The 20502-nt window shown below is 46.9% G+C and overlaps 1 protein-coding gene across 2 annotated transcripts in view; it reads right to left on the reverse strand.

Annotated features, from left to right (window-relative positions):
• The window catches only part of SH3PXD2A (SH3 and PX domains 2A), a 232854-nt gene that overhangs the window by 137461 nt on the left and 74891 nt on the right, over positions 1–20502 (reverse strand). For both annotated transcript variants that reach the window (XM_029244683.1, XM_029244684.1), the window contains one exon: positions 7054–7129. In XM_029244683.1, coding sequence (XP_029100516.1) covers positions 7054–7129 — 76 coding nt within the window. The remainder of the gene's footprint in view (positions 1–7053; positions 7130–20502) is intronic.

Genomic DNA, 20502 nt, shown 5'->3' on the forward strand with positions numbered 1-20502 from the left:
AGAGCTGCAAAGCTCGTGACCCTGCTCTGTTACCACGGCGTCGGGTCCAGGGGCGCTCAGCTTCCTCCCATCTTTCAGCCCCAATCAACCATCTGGATCATCAGCCCTTCAGAAGGAATCTCCTTGCAGCTTCGCAAGTTACCACAGGGAAGGAAGGGGCAGCAGGAAGCGCAGTCAGGGCTGAACTGTGGAGCAGCCTCAGCACAGAGAGGGCGGGCAGGCACAGGGCAGCGCAAAGGAAACCCACGTGCCCTGCAGCCGAGCCACCAGGCTTGCAGCACTGGCGCCTCTCCCTTTGCAGTTCACACAGCGCGTTGTAGGCATAACACGCTTGGACCACCATCCCAAACCATGATTAACCCATTTGGTAGACGAGGAAACCGACCCCCGATGCCCGTGACTGGGCTGAGTGGCACAGCTTACACACGCGTGTGGAGCCGTCTCTGTGCCACAGAAGACATGCTTTGGAGTTCCATGGTTCCACAACTCCTGTCTGCCCGGCTCGCTGTGGCCACTCACCCCCTACACTCCCCACCTGCTTCACACACTTCTTGCTGTTCTTAAACGTCCATGCTCAGTCATACTTAGCTGGCTGGCTCCTCAGCCTGGCACGCCGAGCGCTGATCTGCCCACGCCTGGCTCAGTTCAGGTGTCACCTCTGTAAAGCAGCCTTTTTGGGCCACCTAATCTCAGATGCCCCAGCCACATGACCTGGCTATTTTTCTTTCTGGCACTTAGCACTATTGGAAATTGCTTACTTGTTCGTTTGCTTCCTGACTCCCCCACTGGAAGGTGAACTTCCTGAGAAGAGTGGCCCAGATTACCTTGTTCTCAGCTACATCACCAGTGCCTACAGCTGGGCCTGGCATATAGTAGGTGCTCAATTAATACCCGCGGCAGGCACGAACACATGCAGCTCTTCCATGTGGCGTTCAGAACCGGATGCCAAGAGCAGGCCCTGGGAACCACCCGCCCCAGATTACAGAGTGAGAGAATGATTTGGGGAGGTGGGGGCAGTAATTACAGCAAGAGAAGACCCAGCACTTCCAGAGGAGGTTACAGGCAAGTTGCTTTTAAAACAGCACACGGTACCTCTCAGGCCTATAATCTTGTTGATCTTTTGAAAACCCTGGCATTACCAGCAGACCCTATTTTTTCTCTTTCATCACGTAGGTTTGCCTTTTCTTGCCATCCCAGGTCATCAGTGGGGCTCAGAAACCTCTCAGGTCCTCTCCCTTGGGGACTGTAGCACCTGCCAGCATCTCTGAGCCACTGATTCCCTTACGGCCTCCCAGGCACTTTGGGGAGGGCTTTCTCAGGCCTGGTGGGGACAAGCAGAACTGCCTACAGCCCAGGGAGAGGGCCAGCTCTCCCCGACACCATGGACCAGCTCTAGCTAAAGACATCCCTCCCCCACTGCTTCCTTCTGTGCTGGAACAAACACCGGATCTGCTGCACAGGGCTCTGGGGGGCAGAGAGAGGAAGGACCTGGAGACCGTGCTTGCAATTCACCCAGCACCCTTCTGCGCTGGGGCTCCAGACTGCCTCTCCACTAAAGGGCCGGTATGTAAACTGGTGAGCTGGTACCAAAGCACGAAGCATGCTTGCTTTCTAAAAATACACCCCTCTAAGCCTGTGAGGTCACGAGGCTGCCTGCAAGCTGGCTGCACCTCTTTGATTAAGGTGATAGGTTCACTTTTCTTCCTAAGCAATCTAGCTTCTCCGCGCCTCACCAACCCAGGAGTATGTATACCTGTGGGTGGGACTGACTGCTATTAGGCTGAAGGGGCTTTCTGGAAGCTCAGAGGCCCAGTACCAGTCAGCACAGAGACACAGATGCCTTGCGAGTGGGAGGAGACCTCGCGCAGCCTCTGCCAAGTGAGTTCACCTCTTTCTGCTCCACTGCCTGGCTTCTGAAGCCCTTTGGTCCCTGGTCGCAGTGGTTTGCTTTTTACATCAGCAGCTACACACTCTTCTTCACTCTGTAATGACCATTTCCTCCCAGGGAGCCTCCTTGGGCTGGCAAAGTCAAGATATACAGGAAATCTACTCCAATCCCAGGATGGGCGACAGGAGATGGATTTTCCACAACAGTCTTCTAAAACAAGGCAGAAAGTTCCACGTAAACAGTAGGCTGCCCTGAGAGGCTGCTGACCCCATCATGCTTGGCCCAGTGTCCTAAAGACTTCACTTCTGTCCACCTCTCCCAAAAGCAGGAGACCCCAAAAAGCACCAGATACACTTGTTGTAAGACAAGTCTCTCTGGCTCTCTTGCATTTCTGCATGTCTTGTCAACAAAGCACTAACCACCTTTTGTTCTGAATTATCTTTTCAAAGGTGTTTGTATAGCAAACAGCTTTAGAAGACAGGGGCAGGGAGCCGCTTGCTCTGGAGCAAACAGCAGGTTTGCATAGAGCCTTGGGAGACTGGGATAGTCTCTCTCCAGAGCAAAAGGGGTAGGTTTGCTTACCGCCCATTATAAAAGACGTGGGCTCCTGAAGATCTGGTTCCTCTCCTATAATGCAACCCACTGCATGTGCAGGCATTGCTCTGGGCCCATGGGGTCATGCCCTATGGGACTTGGAGGCAATACTCATGCTGCTTGCTGTGCCATCATGAAGTCTTTTGTCTTTGACCCAGGAGTCTCGTGTTTTCAGCTGGCATCCACGAAACTGGAGTAAGCTAACTTAACTGGCTTGCAAATAGGGTAAAATCTCAGATCTTTCCCAGTCGGTGGACTAGCTGTGCTCCCACTGGGGTCAACACCACTCCCCAGTCTCTGAGCTCCGGGTCTGCCCTGTTTCCAGCAAACTCAGAAGAAGCCCCCTATTATGAAAATATACATAAGCCAAAAAAAGAATTACTTAAAAAAAAAGAATGCTCTACTATGCAAAAGGACTTCTCATGTACCTCTTTAAAAAAGAATAGCATTTAGGACACCTAAAAGATGATGTGATTTGTCCCAAAGAGCAAAATTTCACGGAAGTTTTCAGGAATAAGCCTTAATGTAAAACAAGGTTCACCCCTGCTTTTCTGTTGGAGGTGGGAATGCCAAGCGGTCAGGCCTGGGAGTGGAACTTCTCAGGGACTATTGTCAAACTACTCTCTCCTTCCTAAAGACCAGCTGGCATGCTTGCTTACTGGCCCTCTCTACCTCCTCACAATAAAATTCAATTACTTGGGTCTGTAATTGTAGGTAACTGAGTTGTGCCAATATCAATTTCCTGGGTTTGATAATGTACGGTTGTTACATAAGGTATCACCACCGGGGGAAGCTGGGCAATGGGTACACAGCTCAGTGGCTACATGATGGTGGAAAGTGATTTGACCTGGCTTTAAATTGGGAATAATGCCACCTACCCTGTACTTTGGTAGTGGAATTGGAGGGGAGGAATATAGAGTGCCTAGGAGTTTTGCAACATCTTATGAATCTATAATTATTTCAAAGTAAAGTTTAAAAAAATACTGTGACTTAAATCAAATAACCAATCTTTTTAGATTCATAATTAAATGAAGACAGTCAGGACTCTGTCAGATGAGCAAGCGTCTCATCTGGAGACAACAGGCGCTCTCCGCTTCCTCCCCTTCAGTTTCCCTTGCTTGGCAATTCCCGGCCAGGCAAAGTGCTGGCAGAGCTGTTCCTGAGGCTAGCTGCTAACCTCCCCGGGTTGCAGGAGCAAAGGCTGCTGGATTACCTCAGTGCCTTGGAGCTCTCTGAGGTTCTGCCAAAGTCACTGCTGCCAGGGCTTAGCCTGGGGGAATCAGCAGGTGCCTGCAGACAGCCTCTCCAAAGGCAGGGAGGTGGAAACAGACTCAAGCTGGTGTTAGGTAATGCAGTATACCTGTAGGTGCCCTGTCTGGAGCCCCTTACCATTGATGCTCCCACCCCGCGCTCTGTGGCTGTTGGCTACTAAGGGCTCATAGCTGCCCCTTCCCCAGGGACACGCCCTCAGCCCTCAGGAGCACCTGCCCATATTTCACACTTCTGGGAGAGGGGGCTGCTCACAGATCATATTGCTATGGGGAGTATAAAAGTTGTCCCCTAAGACGGGACAACTCTGTGGTGCCGCCCGCCCTCCAGAGCTCCTCATGGGGTCAGGCTGAGGCCAGACTTAGCTGAACCCACATCTCGGCCCAGTGTCTTCCCCTTCCCTGTGCTGCTCCCCTCACTGCCCTAGGATGTTCACTGGAGAGCAGCCCTCAAAAGTCAACTTGCCTAAGAATCCTCGTCTCAGGCTCTGCTTTTCGGAACCCGACCTAAGACAGGCAACATTCATCACTGCCCTTCTCTGAAACCCTCCCCTCCTGGGGGAGCCCCTTTGATTCAGGGTTGTGGGATGGCTTGGGAACCCTCATGCCCACTCAGCCCTTGCTTGCTTGGTTCTGCTTATACTGGGTTGTTTTTCTTCAATCTTTTTCCTTCTTGTCCAAGCTAAGGACTGAGTAAAGTATGAAAGGATTTGGTATTTCCTAGTGGGTGAGGGGAAAGCCAGGAACAGGGCCTGGGAGTCTCAGGGTAGGATTCCAGATGGCCAGCAATGTCCATTCCGAAGTCTTGGAGAGCAAGTGAGCAAAAGGGAAGCTTTGGAGAGAGAGCCCCACTGAAGGAAGGGGAGAAACACAGAAAAGCAGGGGAAAAGGAAACCTCCTTTAGGATGGGACTGGAGGGGGGGCAGTCCTCTAGACAATATCACCCACTATGCACAGGTCACATCTCTATGGGGGCAAGGTCCTGTGGCTTTTCCCAGGAGTTAGGGGTGGCAGGGTGGGGCGGCTCTTTCTTTATTAACACCTGCCATTTATTGAGCTTTTACTATGGGACAGGCACTGTGCAAAGCACTTTACATGAACTCTTTCAATCCCCACCACAATTCTAGAAGAGGAGACTGAAGTTCAGAGAGGTCTCAATCCTGCCTCATGAAGCAGACATGTTTTCATTCTTATTTTCCAGATGAGAAAACTGAGGCACAGAGAAGGCAATACAACTGGTAACCAACAGAGTCTGAGTTTCCGGGGTGAAGCCATACAGTCTGACTCTTGTGACTTTGGACTGTGGTAGCAGCAGGACATGAGCCTTGCACTTCACCCCACCCAACCCCACCCATCTTTCGAGGTCAGCTCCAGGTCCCCCTCATTCAGGAGGCTTTTGCTGCCTTGGGCTCAAAATGAGCTCCTTCTCCATCAAAATTGAAATTTCACAGTGGTAGAGAAGGTCACATCTTGCCTTAAGAGCTTCTCTGATTAGGGAGTAGGTCTTGTCTCTCTCACTAGCCCAAGGGTTCCTTTAGATGAAGGAAACAAATCCAGATCTCCCTGGACTCTCCAGGCCACCACATTCCCCGGCCCTGGGCACTTATTCCTGGGCCTGGCACAGGCTGAGCCCCTCATAAACACCCGCTGAGTGAATGATAGTGAGGCAGTCTCTCCCTGGAGCGCTGGCCACGAATGGGGGAAAAGCTGGTTCTTTTAGAGCAACAGGCAGCCTTCACACCCCGAGGCCAAGTCCACCCGGCACCAGGGCCGGGCACTGACATCCTTGGCTCTCGGACACTTGTGTCCACGGCATCCTAGCTGGGCTCCCGGGTCCTTGGTGGAGGACCACCTGGACTGTACTGGAGCAACATCTAAGGTCATTACAAACCTGGGTGTTGGTCATTCCAAATTCCCTTGAGACTCAGCAGAAAACCAGGCAGGGGTGCAAAAGTCCCCCACATTAACTCCTAGGCCAGGAAGAGAGAGGCAGTCCTCTGCCTCCATGGAAGGGGTCCGGGGCCGAGATTCCCTACACCCCCACTGACTCATTCTGGTCTTATCTGAACTGGAGGATTTAGAAGTTCTTTGTAGCTAAACTGATTCTCTCCAACTTTAGCATAAGACTCGGAGGGCAGGCAGCAATGCCTTCTCTTGTCTTTCACTGTTTTTGAGGATGGGGGTGCACGAGGAGTACCTTCAGAGAAGAGCCACTCTCTGCGGGGGCTGCCCGTAGGTAGGTTTGCAAGTCAACAAGCACGTACTAACCATGCGCTGGCTGCATGCCAGGGATTAATGAGATGCAGACCTGCTTCTCGCGATGGTCCCACTGATAGCTGATGTCCGGGGAGGTCCAGGCCCAGCAGGAATGGAGGGTGAAGACCACTGTGAGGGAGGGTCCCCTGGGAACCAGCCCAACTCACTAGCCTGGAGACAGGTAGGGGATGCAGAGGCCCAGGAAGCAGCACCACCCACACGGGTCAGGGCAAAGAGCCCAGTTTGGAGCAGGAGACCAAGTTCACACCTCGGCTCTGCCACTTTTATGGGCAGTTACTTAACATCTCTGAACCTCAACATCTTTATCCCTCAAGCAGAAAGCATAAGGCATGCCTCAGTGTGGAGATTTGTATACGATCACGAATTAAAAAGCACTTTGTAAGCTATAAATTCCAACACCGATTGAAGACGTCACAGTAAGAGCAGGTTATGACACACCTGAGGAGATTCCCTCTAGATTCCACAACATAATCAATTGCCTTAAACATGTTCCAAAATGGTGTGATGGTTAATGGCCTTTATGACCAGACAGACCCGGCCTCAAATCCTAACTCTGCCAAGTCACAGGCCATGTTACCTAAGCTGTCAGAGCCTCAGCTGGATAATGGTGCCAGGAGGACTCGAGCAGGTTGAGAGGGGAAGTGTGCTTGATTTAAGGTTACCTGTGATTACAATGGTAGCCAGTGGAAAGAGTTCAGCCTGCAGTTTTCCATCCTTTCATAGGAGAACTTGATCTCTCCATGCTTTTTGTAAAAAGGAAACCAAAGTCCCAGAGCCTGAGAAACTCCTCCTAAGCTACACAGCCTGGGGTGAGCAGAGGTGGCCCTGGAGTGGTGGGAGAGGCCCCTATGAAGACAATGGCCTTCAAAATCAGGGGCTTCCGATCCCCTGGGGGTTGTTAACACGCAGATTGCTAGGCCCACCTGGCCCAGAATTTCTGGTGTAGTAGTCAGCCTTTTCTTGGCCTACCGAATGTCCCTCTTCAGGGTGTCCCCCATCCCATTAGTGAGGCCATGAAAAGCTTACCTGGGAGGAAGGGGATGATTCTCTGCTTGGGGTCCTTCTGGCCACCTTCGATGGGAAACTTATCCAAAAGCTGCATCTGAGGAGCCAGACAGAGGAACAGGATTCAGAAGACTGGAACGGTCCCTTCCCCACTCCGCTCCACTGCTCCAGGGCCCCACTGTCCTCACACGGATGAGCAACGCCTCAAATCCCTCATTTCACAGACAATTAACAAACCACATGGGGCATGAGTGGGAGGATGCCAGAGCTCTCTACGCATCAAAGGGGGAGTCTGAACAATCTCAAGGAGGCCTGAGGGTGTAGAGGGAGGTGTCCAGACGTGACCCGGAGTGAGGCCAGGGTAGGGACCAGCAAGATTTCAGGCCAGGCTGCAGATGGGGTTTCCAGAGACTTCTCCGGACCCAGTTGTTTTCATACGTCATATGCTGGGTGAGCCCTTCAGTCACCCGCCATCCTAATACCCCCCCGGGGCCAGGATGGGGAAGGCCCCACCTGATGCTTCAGACAGACCACCCACCTTCTAGAACCGCTCTGCGGAAACAGACCCAGATGTTATTTTAATTGCAAAACCAAATCCAGCCCACTGCCCCCAACTGCTGGAAGACACCCTCCTCCGTCTCCTACATTCCCACCCTGAGAACCGCTGCTGTTTTTCCAGGGACAGACCCATTGGAAGAGTTTCCAGGATTCTGGAAGAACAGCTGTTTTTTCTTCTGCTATTCTGGGCTGAAATTCTGTGTAAACTGGAAAAACACACAGGAGACAGGAGGGACGAAGCCACAGCCCCTGTGCGTGTGTGTGGTTAGCCTCCCTTCCAAGGAGTGGGCGGGCAGGAGGTGGAGCAGAATGGAGAGTGGGATCTAGCCCCGCGGACCCAGCTGTGTGACCCTGGGCCGGGCTGCAAGCTTTCTCAGTTGGGCTTCAGGCGCCTCGTCAGTAATATGAGGAAGATCCGTCACATGACATCTGCAGTCCATTCCTTCTTCTGAATATTAATTAGTACTTGTTGAGCGTCTACTGAGAGCACTAAGAAAACAGCAGTAAAGAGAAGAGACGAAGTCCCTGCCCTCAGGGAGTTTACATTCTAGTTGGGGGGAGACACACAGTAAACAAATATGTACTGTGTTGGGGGGATACATGCTATGAAGAAAAATGAAGTAGGATAAGGTGGTGGGGCAGAACAGGAAGGAACAGTTATTTTATACAGAGTGGTGTGGAAGGCCTCACAAATCAATGGCAATTCGGCAGAGACCCGCAGGAGGTGAGGAAACGAGCCACAGTGGAGGGGGAGAACGTTCCGGGCAGGGGAAGGGCCAGTGGGGTGGAGGCTGGAGTCGAGGTATAGGCACTGAGATCCAGGTGGGGCCCGGAGCATGGAGAGGATGGCTCGAGCTACAGGGAAGTGACTGGGCCACAGCGAGGAAGCAGGGACACCAGTCAGAAGCCTATTTATTGGCTTGGACCGAAGTGCTGCCTTGGAGGTGGTGCAATGTGGTCCTACGCTAGATTTGACACGTGTAGTGTATGTACGTGTGCACACGTGTGCATATTCCCATCTACCCACGCACTCACCCAGCTCTACAGCATGATTTTAGGATCCTCTCTTGCACAATCAAGATCCAACACACCCAAGCTATTTACAGCCCACACGTGAAGGGCGGGTCATTGTCAGATTCCATTCAAAACAAGACAGTGACTGCACTGTTATTAATTTTCACTTCCCTGAACACAGTCTAAGATTTAACAAAAGCTGGCTCATGAGTTTTCAAATCCCAATGTTATAAGTCCACCTCTCCAACCTTTAATAATTGCCTGCTATGTGTAAATATGGACAATGGGCCATAACACTATAAACCTGTACTTAGGATTTTTTTTTTTTTTTTTGCGGTACGCGGGCCTCTCACTGTTGTGGCCTCTCCCGTTGCGGAGCACAGGCTCCGGATGCGCAGGCTCAGCGGCCATGGCTCACGGGCCCAGCCGCTCCGCGGCATGTGGGATCTTCCCGGACCGGGGCACGAACTTGTGTCCCCTGCATCGGCAGGCAGACTCTCAACCACTGAGCCACGAGGGAAGCCCAGGGTTTTTTTTAATCAATAGATTTTCAAATAAATTCTACATGGAGTAAAACTCTTATTTTCTCCTCTCCCCATTTTCCTCACCCATATTCTATTTTGTAAATTTTATTTCTATATTACATAAGTAATTCATGTTCATTGAGGGGAAAAACTAGAAATTACAGAAGCAGTAGGTGGTCAAAAGGAGAGCAAGAATCACTCATAATCCTTCCCCCTGAAAAAGAAGCATTAATATTTGGGATATATATCCTTTCCAGATGTTCTCACATGCATGTAGATAAAATAAGCTCATCAAGTACTCTCATTACAGTGTGTAATGACATCGTCCCACGTCAGTGACTACTTCCATATCGGCACTGTTTCTTTTTTTTATTTTAACTAGAGTTTTGCTCATTTATTCAAACAGTAGGCATCAGGGCAGGCTGTGGTAGAGGATGCAAAAATGGATCACATTGTTCTTGTCCTGGAAGATTTGTCAATCCAGGAACAGAGATGAGGTATCCAAAGACAATACAAGGTAGAAAGCGATAGGTGCCACAAGAGGGGTCTGTTCATTAGTTCATTATTCATTCATTCAAGGAACATTTGCTTCCTGTCCCACATCTCATCCCAAAGGGAATGAAAGATGAATCAGGCAGAGCCATTGCCCCTGGGGTAGTCACGAACTGAGGCAGGAGGCAGAGTCATGAACAAGTAACACTAATGACCTATGATAGATGCCAAACTAGCAGGGAGTTCTGGGCAAGGTGAATGTCCAACTCTGCCTGAGAATATCTGGGCAGACTTCACAGAGGAAGTGACACTTGAAGTCGATTTTAAGGAATGGATATGAATTCACCAGGAGACTGGATGAAGAAAGCATTTGAAGCTCAAGAACAGCTTATATCAAATCACAAACATGTGAGATGTTCTCCTGCTTAGGAAACATAAGAGCTTCAGTGTGGAGAGTTGGGGGGACTTGTGGAAGACCAAGCTACAACGGTGGGTTGGGGTGAATTGTGGGGAGCCTTGTATGTCATCCCCCAAAGATTTAGTTCCTTCTGTGGTCAATGAACAGCCACTGATCCATATCAGCATTCTTAATTGTGAGGCAGAATGTTTCAAGGTTTGAGTGGGTCATGGTTGATTTACCTAATCTCTACTGTTGGATATTCGCTACTACATGTAATATCAGAGTGAACACCCTTTCCATGTACCTATGAACCTTTTTTAACATTTTTTCTATTTTTTGTTTCATCTCATTGAAACCTATGCAAATTTATAGGTGCCTTAAATCTTTTCTGGAAGAAGATTGAAGATAAATACATGGATATAACTAACACGTTGAAGGCCAGGCCTGAGGCCTTGGAACAGCAGCTTCACAGGATTTCTGAGGAAGAACACAGAGATGATGAGGAGAAAGGCAGGCCCAGCTCATGCCCCGTGTAGAGTGATTTGCCCTCATCAGATCTCTTTTCTCCTGAAAGCAAGTGGCTTGCTGTGCCCGGCAAGCTGACGGACTTACCCAAATTGCCCTATTTCTTTGGGGCTGGCAGGAGTTAGGCTACAGAAACTTTAAGTTTCTGGGGTTTCCCTGGTGGTCCAGTGGTAAAGAATCCGCCTTCTAATGCAGGGGACGTGGGTTTGATCCCTGGTCGGGGAACTAAGATCCCACATGCTGCAGGGCAAATAAGCCTGCGTGCCACAACTACTGAGCCCACGTGCCACAACTACTGAACTTGCCTGCCTCAACGAGAGAGCCCGCGTGCTGCAAACTACAGAGCCCATGAGCCATGGAGCTCATGCGCCACAGCTAGAGAGAGAAGAACTCGTCCACCACAACTAAAGAGAAGCCCGCGTGCCACAATGAAGAGCCTGTGTGCTGCAATGACAGATCCCGTATGCCTCAACGAAGACCCCGTGTGCCACAACTAAGACCCGACTCAGCCAAAAAAAAAATTAAAAAAAAAAAAAAAATAATATATATATAAATAAATGGTAAGCCTTTTTAAAAAAAGTTATATAAAGAAAGAAACTTTAAGTTTATCAGCTCTGACATACATTTGTTCTCTGACTCCTGAATTCCTTTTCAGACATAAGATTCTGAGATTCTCACTAACAGTGCATAGGGATGGTGGTGCCCAGAGAAGTGGACAGGGGCACGTAAGATTCATGCAGTCCTTCCTTTCCTCCCAAAACATTTGCTATGTGCCTTCTAGATGCCAGCCCTCTGTTAGGGGCTAGAAATAATTTAAACTGCTGGTCTATGGACCACAGTAGCAAAGCCCTAGAGCTGTCTCATATGGCAGTCACTACCCACATGTGGCTATTAAGCACTTGAAATGTGGCCCATCGAAACAGAGACGTGCTGTAAGTTTAAAATATGCACCAGGTGTTGAAGACTTAGTACAAACCAAAAAAAGTGAAATATCTCATTAACAATTTTTGTATTGATTGCATGTTGGAATGATAATATTTTGGATATATCAGGTTAAGTAAAAATAATTTCACCTGTTTTATGTTTTTATGTAGCTACTAGAAGAATTTAAATTATATATATTGTTCATATTATACTTCTATTGGACAGGCTGCTCTAGAGCAAGATGGTTCTCAAAATGTAGTTTTAAGTCTGCCCATACCTGACACCTTGGGGGAGGGGAGGTGTTTGTTAAAAATGCAGTTTCCTGGGCCCTACCCAGAAGTCTGTGAAGCTTTGTTTTTGTGCTAGAGACTGACAAACAAGTTTTGGAGTGGTGGGGAATGGTGAGGCTATATGAAAAGGATTCTGTGGGACCTGAAGGGAGAGGTCAGGGAAGACTTCCTGTAGGAGGTGAAGCTAGCTCTGTCTTGGCGGAGTGATGGTCACGTTCCCTGTACCTTCCCTGCCAAGAGCAGTCTGAACCTCTCTGTGGGTTCACGTGCCTCCTGGAAGGCAAGGGTCATCTGATAGCCCTGTGGATTTGAGTTTTTCCTCAAAAGGCCTTTTGAGGATGCTTTGCAGCTGGGCTCTCTCCCACCTCCTCCTTCTGTAACAGATATTCCTCTTCCCCCACCTCTGCCTTAGTCTGGGCCCCCTGAGGCCACGACAAGCCCATCTGCTAAAAGTACTGGGTCAGTGGACTCTCTCCAGAGCCGTGAGCGCCCAGCTGACCTGCCACCCTCCGCCTTGAGCCTTCAGGTGCTGCTCTTAGCACACCTGTCACCTGATCCCCCCACTAGATAACAGGGAGGCATCTGTCCTCCCTGTTATCTCCAGGGCCCACTGGCCACAGGAAGATGATGCACTGCTAACCAGATGTTGGTGACATTTTCTCTGCCCACATGTGACATTTCAAAAAAAGCCGATCCCCTGGCTCCCAAATACAGGCGGCCAGCTGAGTTTACTCAGTCGGGGGGGGCTCGCAAATCTGCCCCATTCAGCGAAGTGGCCCGTGCGCAGTATGGCAGAGTGGCGGGCGGTGGGATAAACCTATGCGGCCACATGTGACACACAGTCCAAATGTCACCCCACCTGGGGGGCCAGGCAGGCCGCGAAGTGGGTTCTGTAACCTGGTGGGCGCCTAATTTGCAGGACTGGGTCTGATAGAGAAAAGTCACATGAAAGGCTGAGGGAAGCTGTCTGATAAGGAGGCTGCCCGGACCTTCCCTGAGGAGGAAGCCTGGGTGTGTGGGCAGTGAGGAAGGAAGCTCTGCCCCGCAGAGAATTCTGCTGCAGCCACATTTTCGGGCAGGAAGTGGATTCTCCTGTCACTCCAGCAAGGGCCTGAGTCGGGCTGGAGGAAAAGCAGGGCCCGTTGCCAGGGTCCTTCTTAGAGTGAGAGGCATTTGGCTAAGGGAGCCCTCGGCAAGCACGTCAGAACTCTGCAGCGTGTGGAGGACGCCAGGCTGTTTATCTAAGGGGTGGATAGTGCGAGAGATACAGGACAGCTCGGCTTCAAGAGCTGGCCCCAGCCAGAGAAAGCTGATTCGGCAGCTCTTCGTGGGCAGGGCTGAGCAGCAATAAACACTGGGGAGAGAGAAGGGTGGACCCTGGGCCCAGCTGGGGCACATCTGTAACCCAAGAGGCCGACTCCTCGCCCTTCTGAGAGGGTGGAGTTCCCAGCAACTCCAGTTTTGGGGCCCCAATGCTTGTGACCATTTCCAGCTCAGGAACAAAGGGAACGTTAGTTACTACAAGAGGCTGGTGGGTTCCCTGATCTAGAGATTCCCCTTACAAAGAGGCAAGGTCACTCCATCTCCCTGAGAACTCTGAGAGATCACGGGAAACCTCAGAATTGGTTTGTCCATCCTACTGACTTAGGGCGCACCAGGCCCTGTGTTAGATGCGGGGACACAGCAGGGAGAATCACGGAAACAGAGAGGGACAATAATGATACGTGTGACTTTTCTTAAAGTTCTCATCCTTTGTGGTCTGAAATGTACTTCCCCATTCCCTTTCTTCTTTGATGGCCTTATCAGGCAACATCTACTCTGGGAAGCCTTTGACTATCCCAGCCTAAGGTCACACCACCTCTCTTGGAATTCCAACAGCACTCCTGGTTAGTATCCCTATTTCAGTACTTCACATACTCTTTTGAAACCTTTTTGTACATGTTCATCTCATTGCCCACAAGAGGAGGCATCCTTCCCTTTGAATGGTCTTGGTGCCCTTGCAGAAAACCAGTTCCGGATAAATTCCTGGACTCTCAATTCTATTCCTTTGATCTATATGTCTATCCTAGGTCTGTAGGATGCCATCTTGATTACTGTAGCTCTGTATAAGCTGTTTCCTTTTCTTTAATGGACTTTTTAAAGAGAAGTTTTAAGTTCACAGCAAAATTGAGCGGAGAGTACAGAGTTCTCATATACTCCCTGACCCCACACATTCCTGGTCTCCCCCCATCAACATCCCAAAGCAGAGCAGCACATTTACTGCAATTGATGAAGCTACGCTGACAGATAACTATCACCCAAAGTCCACAGTTTACATTAAGGTTCATGTTTGGTATTGTACATTCTAGGGGTTTGGCCAAATGTATCACGTGTGTCCACCATGACAGTATCGCACAAAATAGTTTCACTGCCCTAAAAAATCTCTGTGTTCCACCTATTCGTCCTCTTCCCACTAACCTGAGCAACCACTGATACTTTACTATCTCCATAGTTCTGCCTTGACTAGAATATCATATAGCTGGAATCATACAGTATGTAGCCTTTTCAAAATAGATTCTTTAATTTTTAAAATGCGCAATATGCATTTAAGGTTCCTCCATGTCTTTTCATGGCTTGATAGCTCACTTCTTTTTAGCACTGAATAATATTCCATTATGTAGATGTGCTACAGCTTGTTTATCTATTCACCTACTGAAGGACAGCTTGGTTGCATCCAAGTTTTGGCAATTATGAATAATGCTGTTGTAAACATCCATGTGCAGGTTTTCGTGTGGACATAGTTTTCAACTCACTTGTTTAAACACCAAGGAGGATGATTGCTGAATTGTATGGTTAGAGTATGTTTAGTTTTGTAAAAAACTGCCAAACTGTCTTCCAAAGTGGCTGTACCGGGGCTTCCCTGGTGGCGCAGTGGTTAAGAATCCGCCTGCCAATGCAGGGGACACGGGTTCAAGCCTTGGTCCAGGAAGATCCCACATGCCACGGAGCAGCTAAGCCCATGCGCCACAACTACTGAGCCTACGCGCCACAAATACTGAGCCCACGTGCCACAATACTGAAGCCCGCGCGCCTAGCCTAGAGCCCGTGCTCTGCAACAAGAGAAGCCACCGCAATGAGAAGTCAGCACACCACAACGAAGAGTAGCCCACACTTGCCACAACTAGAGAAAAGCCCACGCGCAGCAATGATGACCTGATGCAGCCAAAAATTAATTAATTAATTAATTAAAGTACAGCTAAGAACATAGTCATGATCTGTGTGAGAGGATTCACCATCATGTACCCTAGTCCCTAATGAAGTTATTTTTTATGTTCCATGGGCCTCTCAACCTTGCACATGTACCCAGCCCATGTGCTAGTTGCCCACCTCAGTCAGAGGTCATCATACCTTTGGGACCTAGTGATTCTCAGAATGGTGGCACAACTCTGAACTTTCCCATGAAGATATAAAAATAATAGATTTGGGAGTGACTGGACAGCACCTCTAAAACACTTATTAGCAGATCTTTTTTTGGGGAGGGGTTCAGCAGAATTCTCTGTTCAAGTGAAATTTAATATCAAACTTCCATTCAAAATTTTTTTGGGTGTAGATATCCTATCATTCCAGAACAACTTGTTGAAAAGACTATTCTTTTCCCATTGAATTACATTAACTCCTTTGTCAAAAATAAATTAACTATGTATGTGTGGATTCACTATTTCTGCACCCTCTGTGTTGTTCCACTGATAGATAGATATATCCTGACATAAACACCATCCTTTCTTGATTACTGTAGGTCTTTAGTTACATCTTAAAATCAAAATTTTTCTTCTTTTTCAAAACTGTTTTGGTCATTCTAGATCCCTTGCACTTTCAGACCCGGTTTAGAATGAAGTGGTTAATTTCTACATTAAAAGCCTCCTGGGATTTTTTTTTAATTGAGATTGCATTGACTCGATGGATCAATTTAGGGAGAGAAGCTACCTTAGCAATATTGAGACCTTCAATCCATGAACATGGTAAATCTTTCTGTTTAGTTAGACCTTCTTTTAATTCACTCGGCAATGCACTATAGTTTTCAATGTAGAGGTCTTACACATCTTTCATTGAATTCATTCGTGTTTTATGTGTTTTGAAGCTATTATTAATGGTGTTTTAAATATTCATTTTCCAATTGTTTGCTGCTAGTATACAGAAATACAATTGGTTTTTGTATGTTGAATTTGTACCTGCAACTTTGTTAAAATTACTTATTAATTCTAGTAGGTATTTTTGTCTTTTGCAGATTTCTTAGTATTTTCTACATAGACAGTAATGTCAGAAAAAAAAGGTCACTATACATCTTCCTTTTTCCAATAAGTATGCCTTTTCTTTCCTTATTTCACTAGCTAGAATGTCCAATACAATGTTGAAGAAAAGAGGTAAGAGAGAACATTCTTGCTTTATTCCAATCTTAAGAGCAAAGTATTCAGACTTTCACCAGGAACTATGATGATAGTGGTAGGTTTTATGTAGATGCTCAAGATGAGAAAGTCTCCTTTGATTTCTAGTTTACTGAGGATTAAAAAAAATTATTATTATAAACAGTGCTGAATTTTGTCAAATGCTTTTACTGAATCTACTGATGCATTTTTTTCTCCTATATTCTGTTAATGTGGTGAAATACACTGATTAGTTTTGAAATGTTGAACCAAGTTGAATTTTTGAGATAAATCCTACTTGGTTCTGGTGTATTATCCTATTTATATACTGCTAGACATGATTTGCTAATACTTTAATGAAAAATTTTGCATCCATGTTCATGGTATTCTGATATTTTCCTTTCTTATAATATCCTCATCAGGTTTTGATATCAGGATTATGCTGATTTCACACAGTGAGTTGGAAACTATTCCTTCCTCCTGTGTGTAAGAATGGTATTATTTCATCCTTGAATGTTGGATAGAATTCACCAGCGAAACTATGTGGGTTTGGAGCTTTCCTTGCAGGAGGGTATTTGATTATGAATTCAACTTCTTTTTTTTTTTTGAGGTACGCAGGCCTCTCACTGTTGTGGCCTCTCCCGTTGCGGAGCACAGGCTCTGACATGCAGGTTCAGCGGCCATGGCTCACGGGCCCAGCCGCTCTGCGGCATGTGGGATCTTCCCGGACCGGGGCACGAACCCCTGTCCCCTGCATCGGCAGGCGGACTCTCAACCACTGCGCCACCTGGGAAGCCCCTCAACTTCTTTAATAGGTGTAAAGGCACTTAACATTTTTTTCTCCTTGAGTGAGCTTTGGAAAGTTGAGTTTTTCAAACAATTTGTCCATGTGGTCTTATTGAATTTATTGATAGAAAATTGTTACTAACACTCCCTTATTATTATTTTGCCTGAAGTAATTATCTTCTCTTTCTCCTGATATGGGTAATTTGTGTTTTCCCTCTTTCTCTCTTTGGTTATTCTTAGTAGGAGTTTATCAATTTTATCAATCTTTTCAAACAGCCAACGTTTGGTTCTGTCAGTTTTTTTTACTGTTTTCTGCTTTTTACGTTATTGTTTCTGTTCTCATAATTTCTTTCCTTCTACTTAATTTAGGCTTAGGGGGTTTTTCCTTAAAGTGAAAATTTAGATTATTGATTTTAAACCTTCTTTTAAAATTTAGGCATGTAATGATATACTTTTCTCTCTAAACAGTGCTTTAGCAGTGACCCGCAAATTTTCATATGCTGCATTTTCACTATGTTCAACGCTCAAAAAAAATTTTTTTAATTCCATTTGTGATTTCTTCTATGGATTCAAAGACCCCCAAAATTCAAAGACAAGAAACATAAAGAAGTCTATACCAAGGCACATCATAAGCAGGTTACTCAAAATCAGTAAGAAAGAAAAAAATCTTAAAAGCAGCCATAGGAAAAAGACGCTTTTACATTCAGAGGAACAAAGACAATGATGGCGGCAGATTTCCTGTTGGAAAAAAATGCAAACAAGAAGCCAGGGGAAAGGCTTATGCTGCCTGTGGGGCCCTGAAGATCCTCTACCTTGACCCCAACCACAATTCTGCTTCACATTAGTGAACCTCAGCTACGAATCAAGTCCAGCCAGGTCCTCCACATCCACATTACACAAATCTCTTCATCTATCAGTTGGTGATCAAATAATTTATCATCCAAATTGGGAAACTACTGAGAGTGAAAGGGAGGGCTGGTAATAATTCCATCAGGATAAAGGGTACAAAACAGGACTTCCAGGACTGTATTGGTTAATGGGGTCATGTGGTTACCCTAACTATGAGTTCCCAGCACCTAGCACAGGTCCTGGCATAAAACAGGTGCTCAATAAATGTTTGACGGTGAAAATAACATTTACTGAGAAAATAGTTTGTGTTAGGCACTGGCTTATCTCAATTAATTCTCATATCAACTCTTTAAAGTAGGTACTATTAATACCCTATTTTCCAGAGAAAGAAACCAACACACAGAGAGATTAAATAACTTGGCCACACAATCAAGGTGTGGAACTGGGATTCGAACCCAGGTAATCTGGCTCCAGACCCTGGTCTCTTGACTACCACAGTCTGAATGAATAAAATGAATGAAAGAAATTATACCATTAGGGTTACATTTCTATTAAATTTCATTCAAGGTGTAAGAATGGTGCATCACTAGACAATCTATTAATGTAATTTAGCACATTATCAAATAAAGGATAAAAACTGTATGATCATTCTCACACAGGCAGATGAAGTATTTGATAAAACTCAACACCTATTTATGATTTTTAAAAAATTTAGCAAACAAGAAATAGGAGTAAACTTTCTTAATCTGAAAATGTTTAGCCATAGCAAACCTCAGTGAAGAAACACTGGAACAAAACAAGGACACTGCCCACTGTCACCACTTCCATCCATTATTGTATTAATGATGCTTCCCAAGGCATTAACACAAGAGAAAGAAATGAAAGGCATAAAGACAGAAGGAAAAAAAAGTCAGTATTCACAACCAATAGCAAGTTATGTACAGAATCAAAGAGAACCCTCAATTGTGGAGAAAAGGGAACCCTCCTACACTGTTGGTGGAAATGTAAATTGGTGCAGACACTATGGAAAACAGTATGGATGTTCCTTAAAAAAGAAAAAATAGAGTTACCATAAGATCCAGCAATTCCCTTCTGGGTATATAGCCGGAAAAGACGAAAACTCTAATTCAAAAGGATACATGCACCCCAATGTTCACTGCAGCACTGTTTACAATAGCCGAGACATGGAAACAACCTAAATGTCCATCAACGTATGAATGGATAAAGAAGGGTCCTGTGCTAGGAGCGTTCCTGCCCTCTCAGAGCCGAGATCTCATGATGAAGGAGGCTCGAGGGTGGGATGGGTCACACGCTCACAAGTGCCCCGGCCTCTGCACCCACCATGACCAACCACGCAGAGACAAGTGACTAGCAGGGGCTGGGCACTCAAAAAAGATCAGTGAATTGATCCTCCCCTGCCTGCCTCTCAGGGCTATTAAGAGAATCAAAGCAGATTAGAATATTGAGCAATGATTGAGGCAAAAACTGAGGAATTACTATGTGCTGCCCACAAGCTAGGTATGATTCGCCCTGTGTTTTATAGACGAGGAGGCGGGTACACAGAGAAGTTAGGTAACCTGCTCAACAACACAGAGCAAGGGAGTGAAGCTCAGGTCACACAGGGCTTCCCAAAATGATGCAATTCCCCCTTGAAGGCAGGGCAGTACAGACAGGGTCTCCCAAATATATGTACAAGCCCCCTTACCTACATGGTATCAATATCACTACTATGATTTATCTATTACTTTTCTTTTAGTCCCTTTCTGGAAAAACTTAAATGCTTATTTTTGTTGATTATTAGTTTCCTATTACTGCTATAACAAATTACTACAGCTCGGTGCCTTAAAACAACACAAATTAATTTTCTTAGGGCGCTGGAGGTCAGAAGTCCAAAACGAGTCCTAAGGGACTAAAATTCCAGGTGTCAGCAGAGCCATTTCTTTCCTGAAGCTCTGGGGGAGACTTGGTTTCCTTGCCATTTTCAGCTTCCAGAGGCCACCCATACTCCTTGGCTCGTGGCCCCCTCCTCCATCTTCAAAGCACATTAATCTCTGCTTCCATTGACTCTCTCATTGTTTCTCTGACTCTCCTGCCTCCTTCTTTTTTTTTTTTTTTTTTTCCGGTACGTGGGCCTCTCACTGTTGTGGCCTCTCCCGTTGCGGAGCAACAGGCTCCGGACGCGCAGGCTCAGCGGCCATGGCTCACGGGCACAGCTGCTCCGTGGTATGTGGGATCTTCCCGGACCGGGGCATGAACCCGTGTCCCCTGCAACGGCAGGCGGACTCTCAACCACTGCGCCACCAGGTAAGCCCTCCTGCCTCCTTCTTATAAGGGATCCTAGTGATCACATTAGGCTCACCTGGATAATCCAGGATAATCTCCCCTTTTTAAGATCCTTAATCAAATCTAAAAAGCCCCTTTCACCACATAAAGTCACAATCTCAGGTTCCAGGAATTAGAATGTGGATATCTCTGGCGGAGCATTATTCAGCCTATCAAAAGCCACATCCAAAGCAATAATATCTATGAAATCATAAGTGTATTGGTGTGTGTGTATACACACATTATATATACACATATTCTAACTGGGTTAATTTGCTAGGGTTGTCATAACAAAAGACCACAAACTGAATGGCTCACACAGTGGAAATATACTGTCTCACAGTTCTGGAGTCCAGAAGTCTGAGAACAAGGTGTTGGCAGGGTTA

The sequence above is a fragment of the Monodon monoceros genome, unplaced genomic scaffold (genome assembly GCF_005190385.1).
Source record: "Monodon monoceros isolate NGI ecotype Baffin Bay Population unplaced genomic scaffold, NGI_Narwhal_1 Super_Scaffold_4, whole genome shotgun sequence".
Lineage (NCBI taxonomy): Eukaryota > Metazoa > Chordata > Mammalia > Artiodactyla > Monodontidae > Monodon > Monodon monoceros.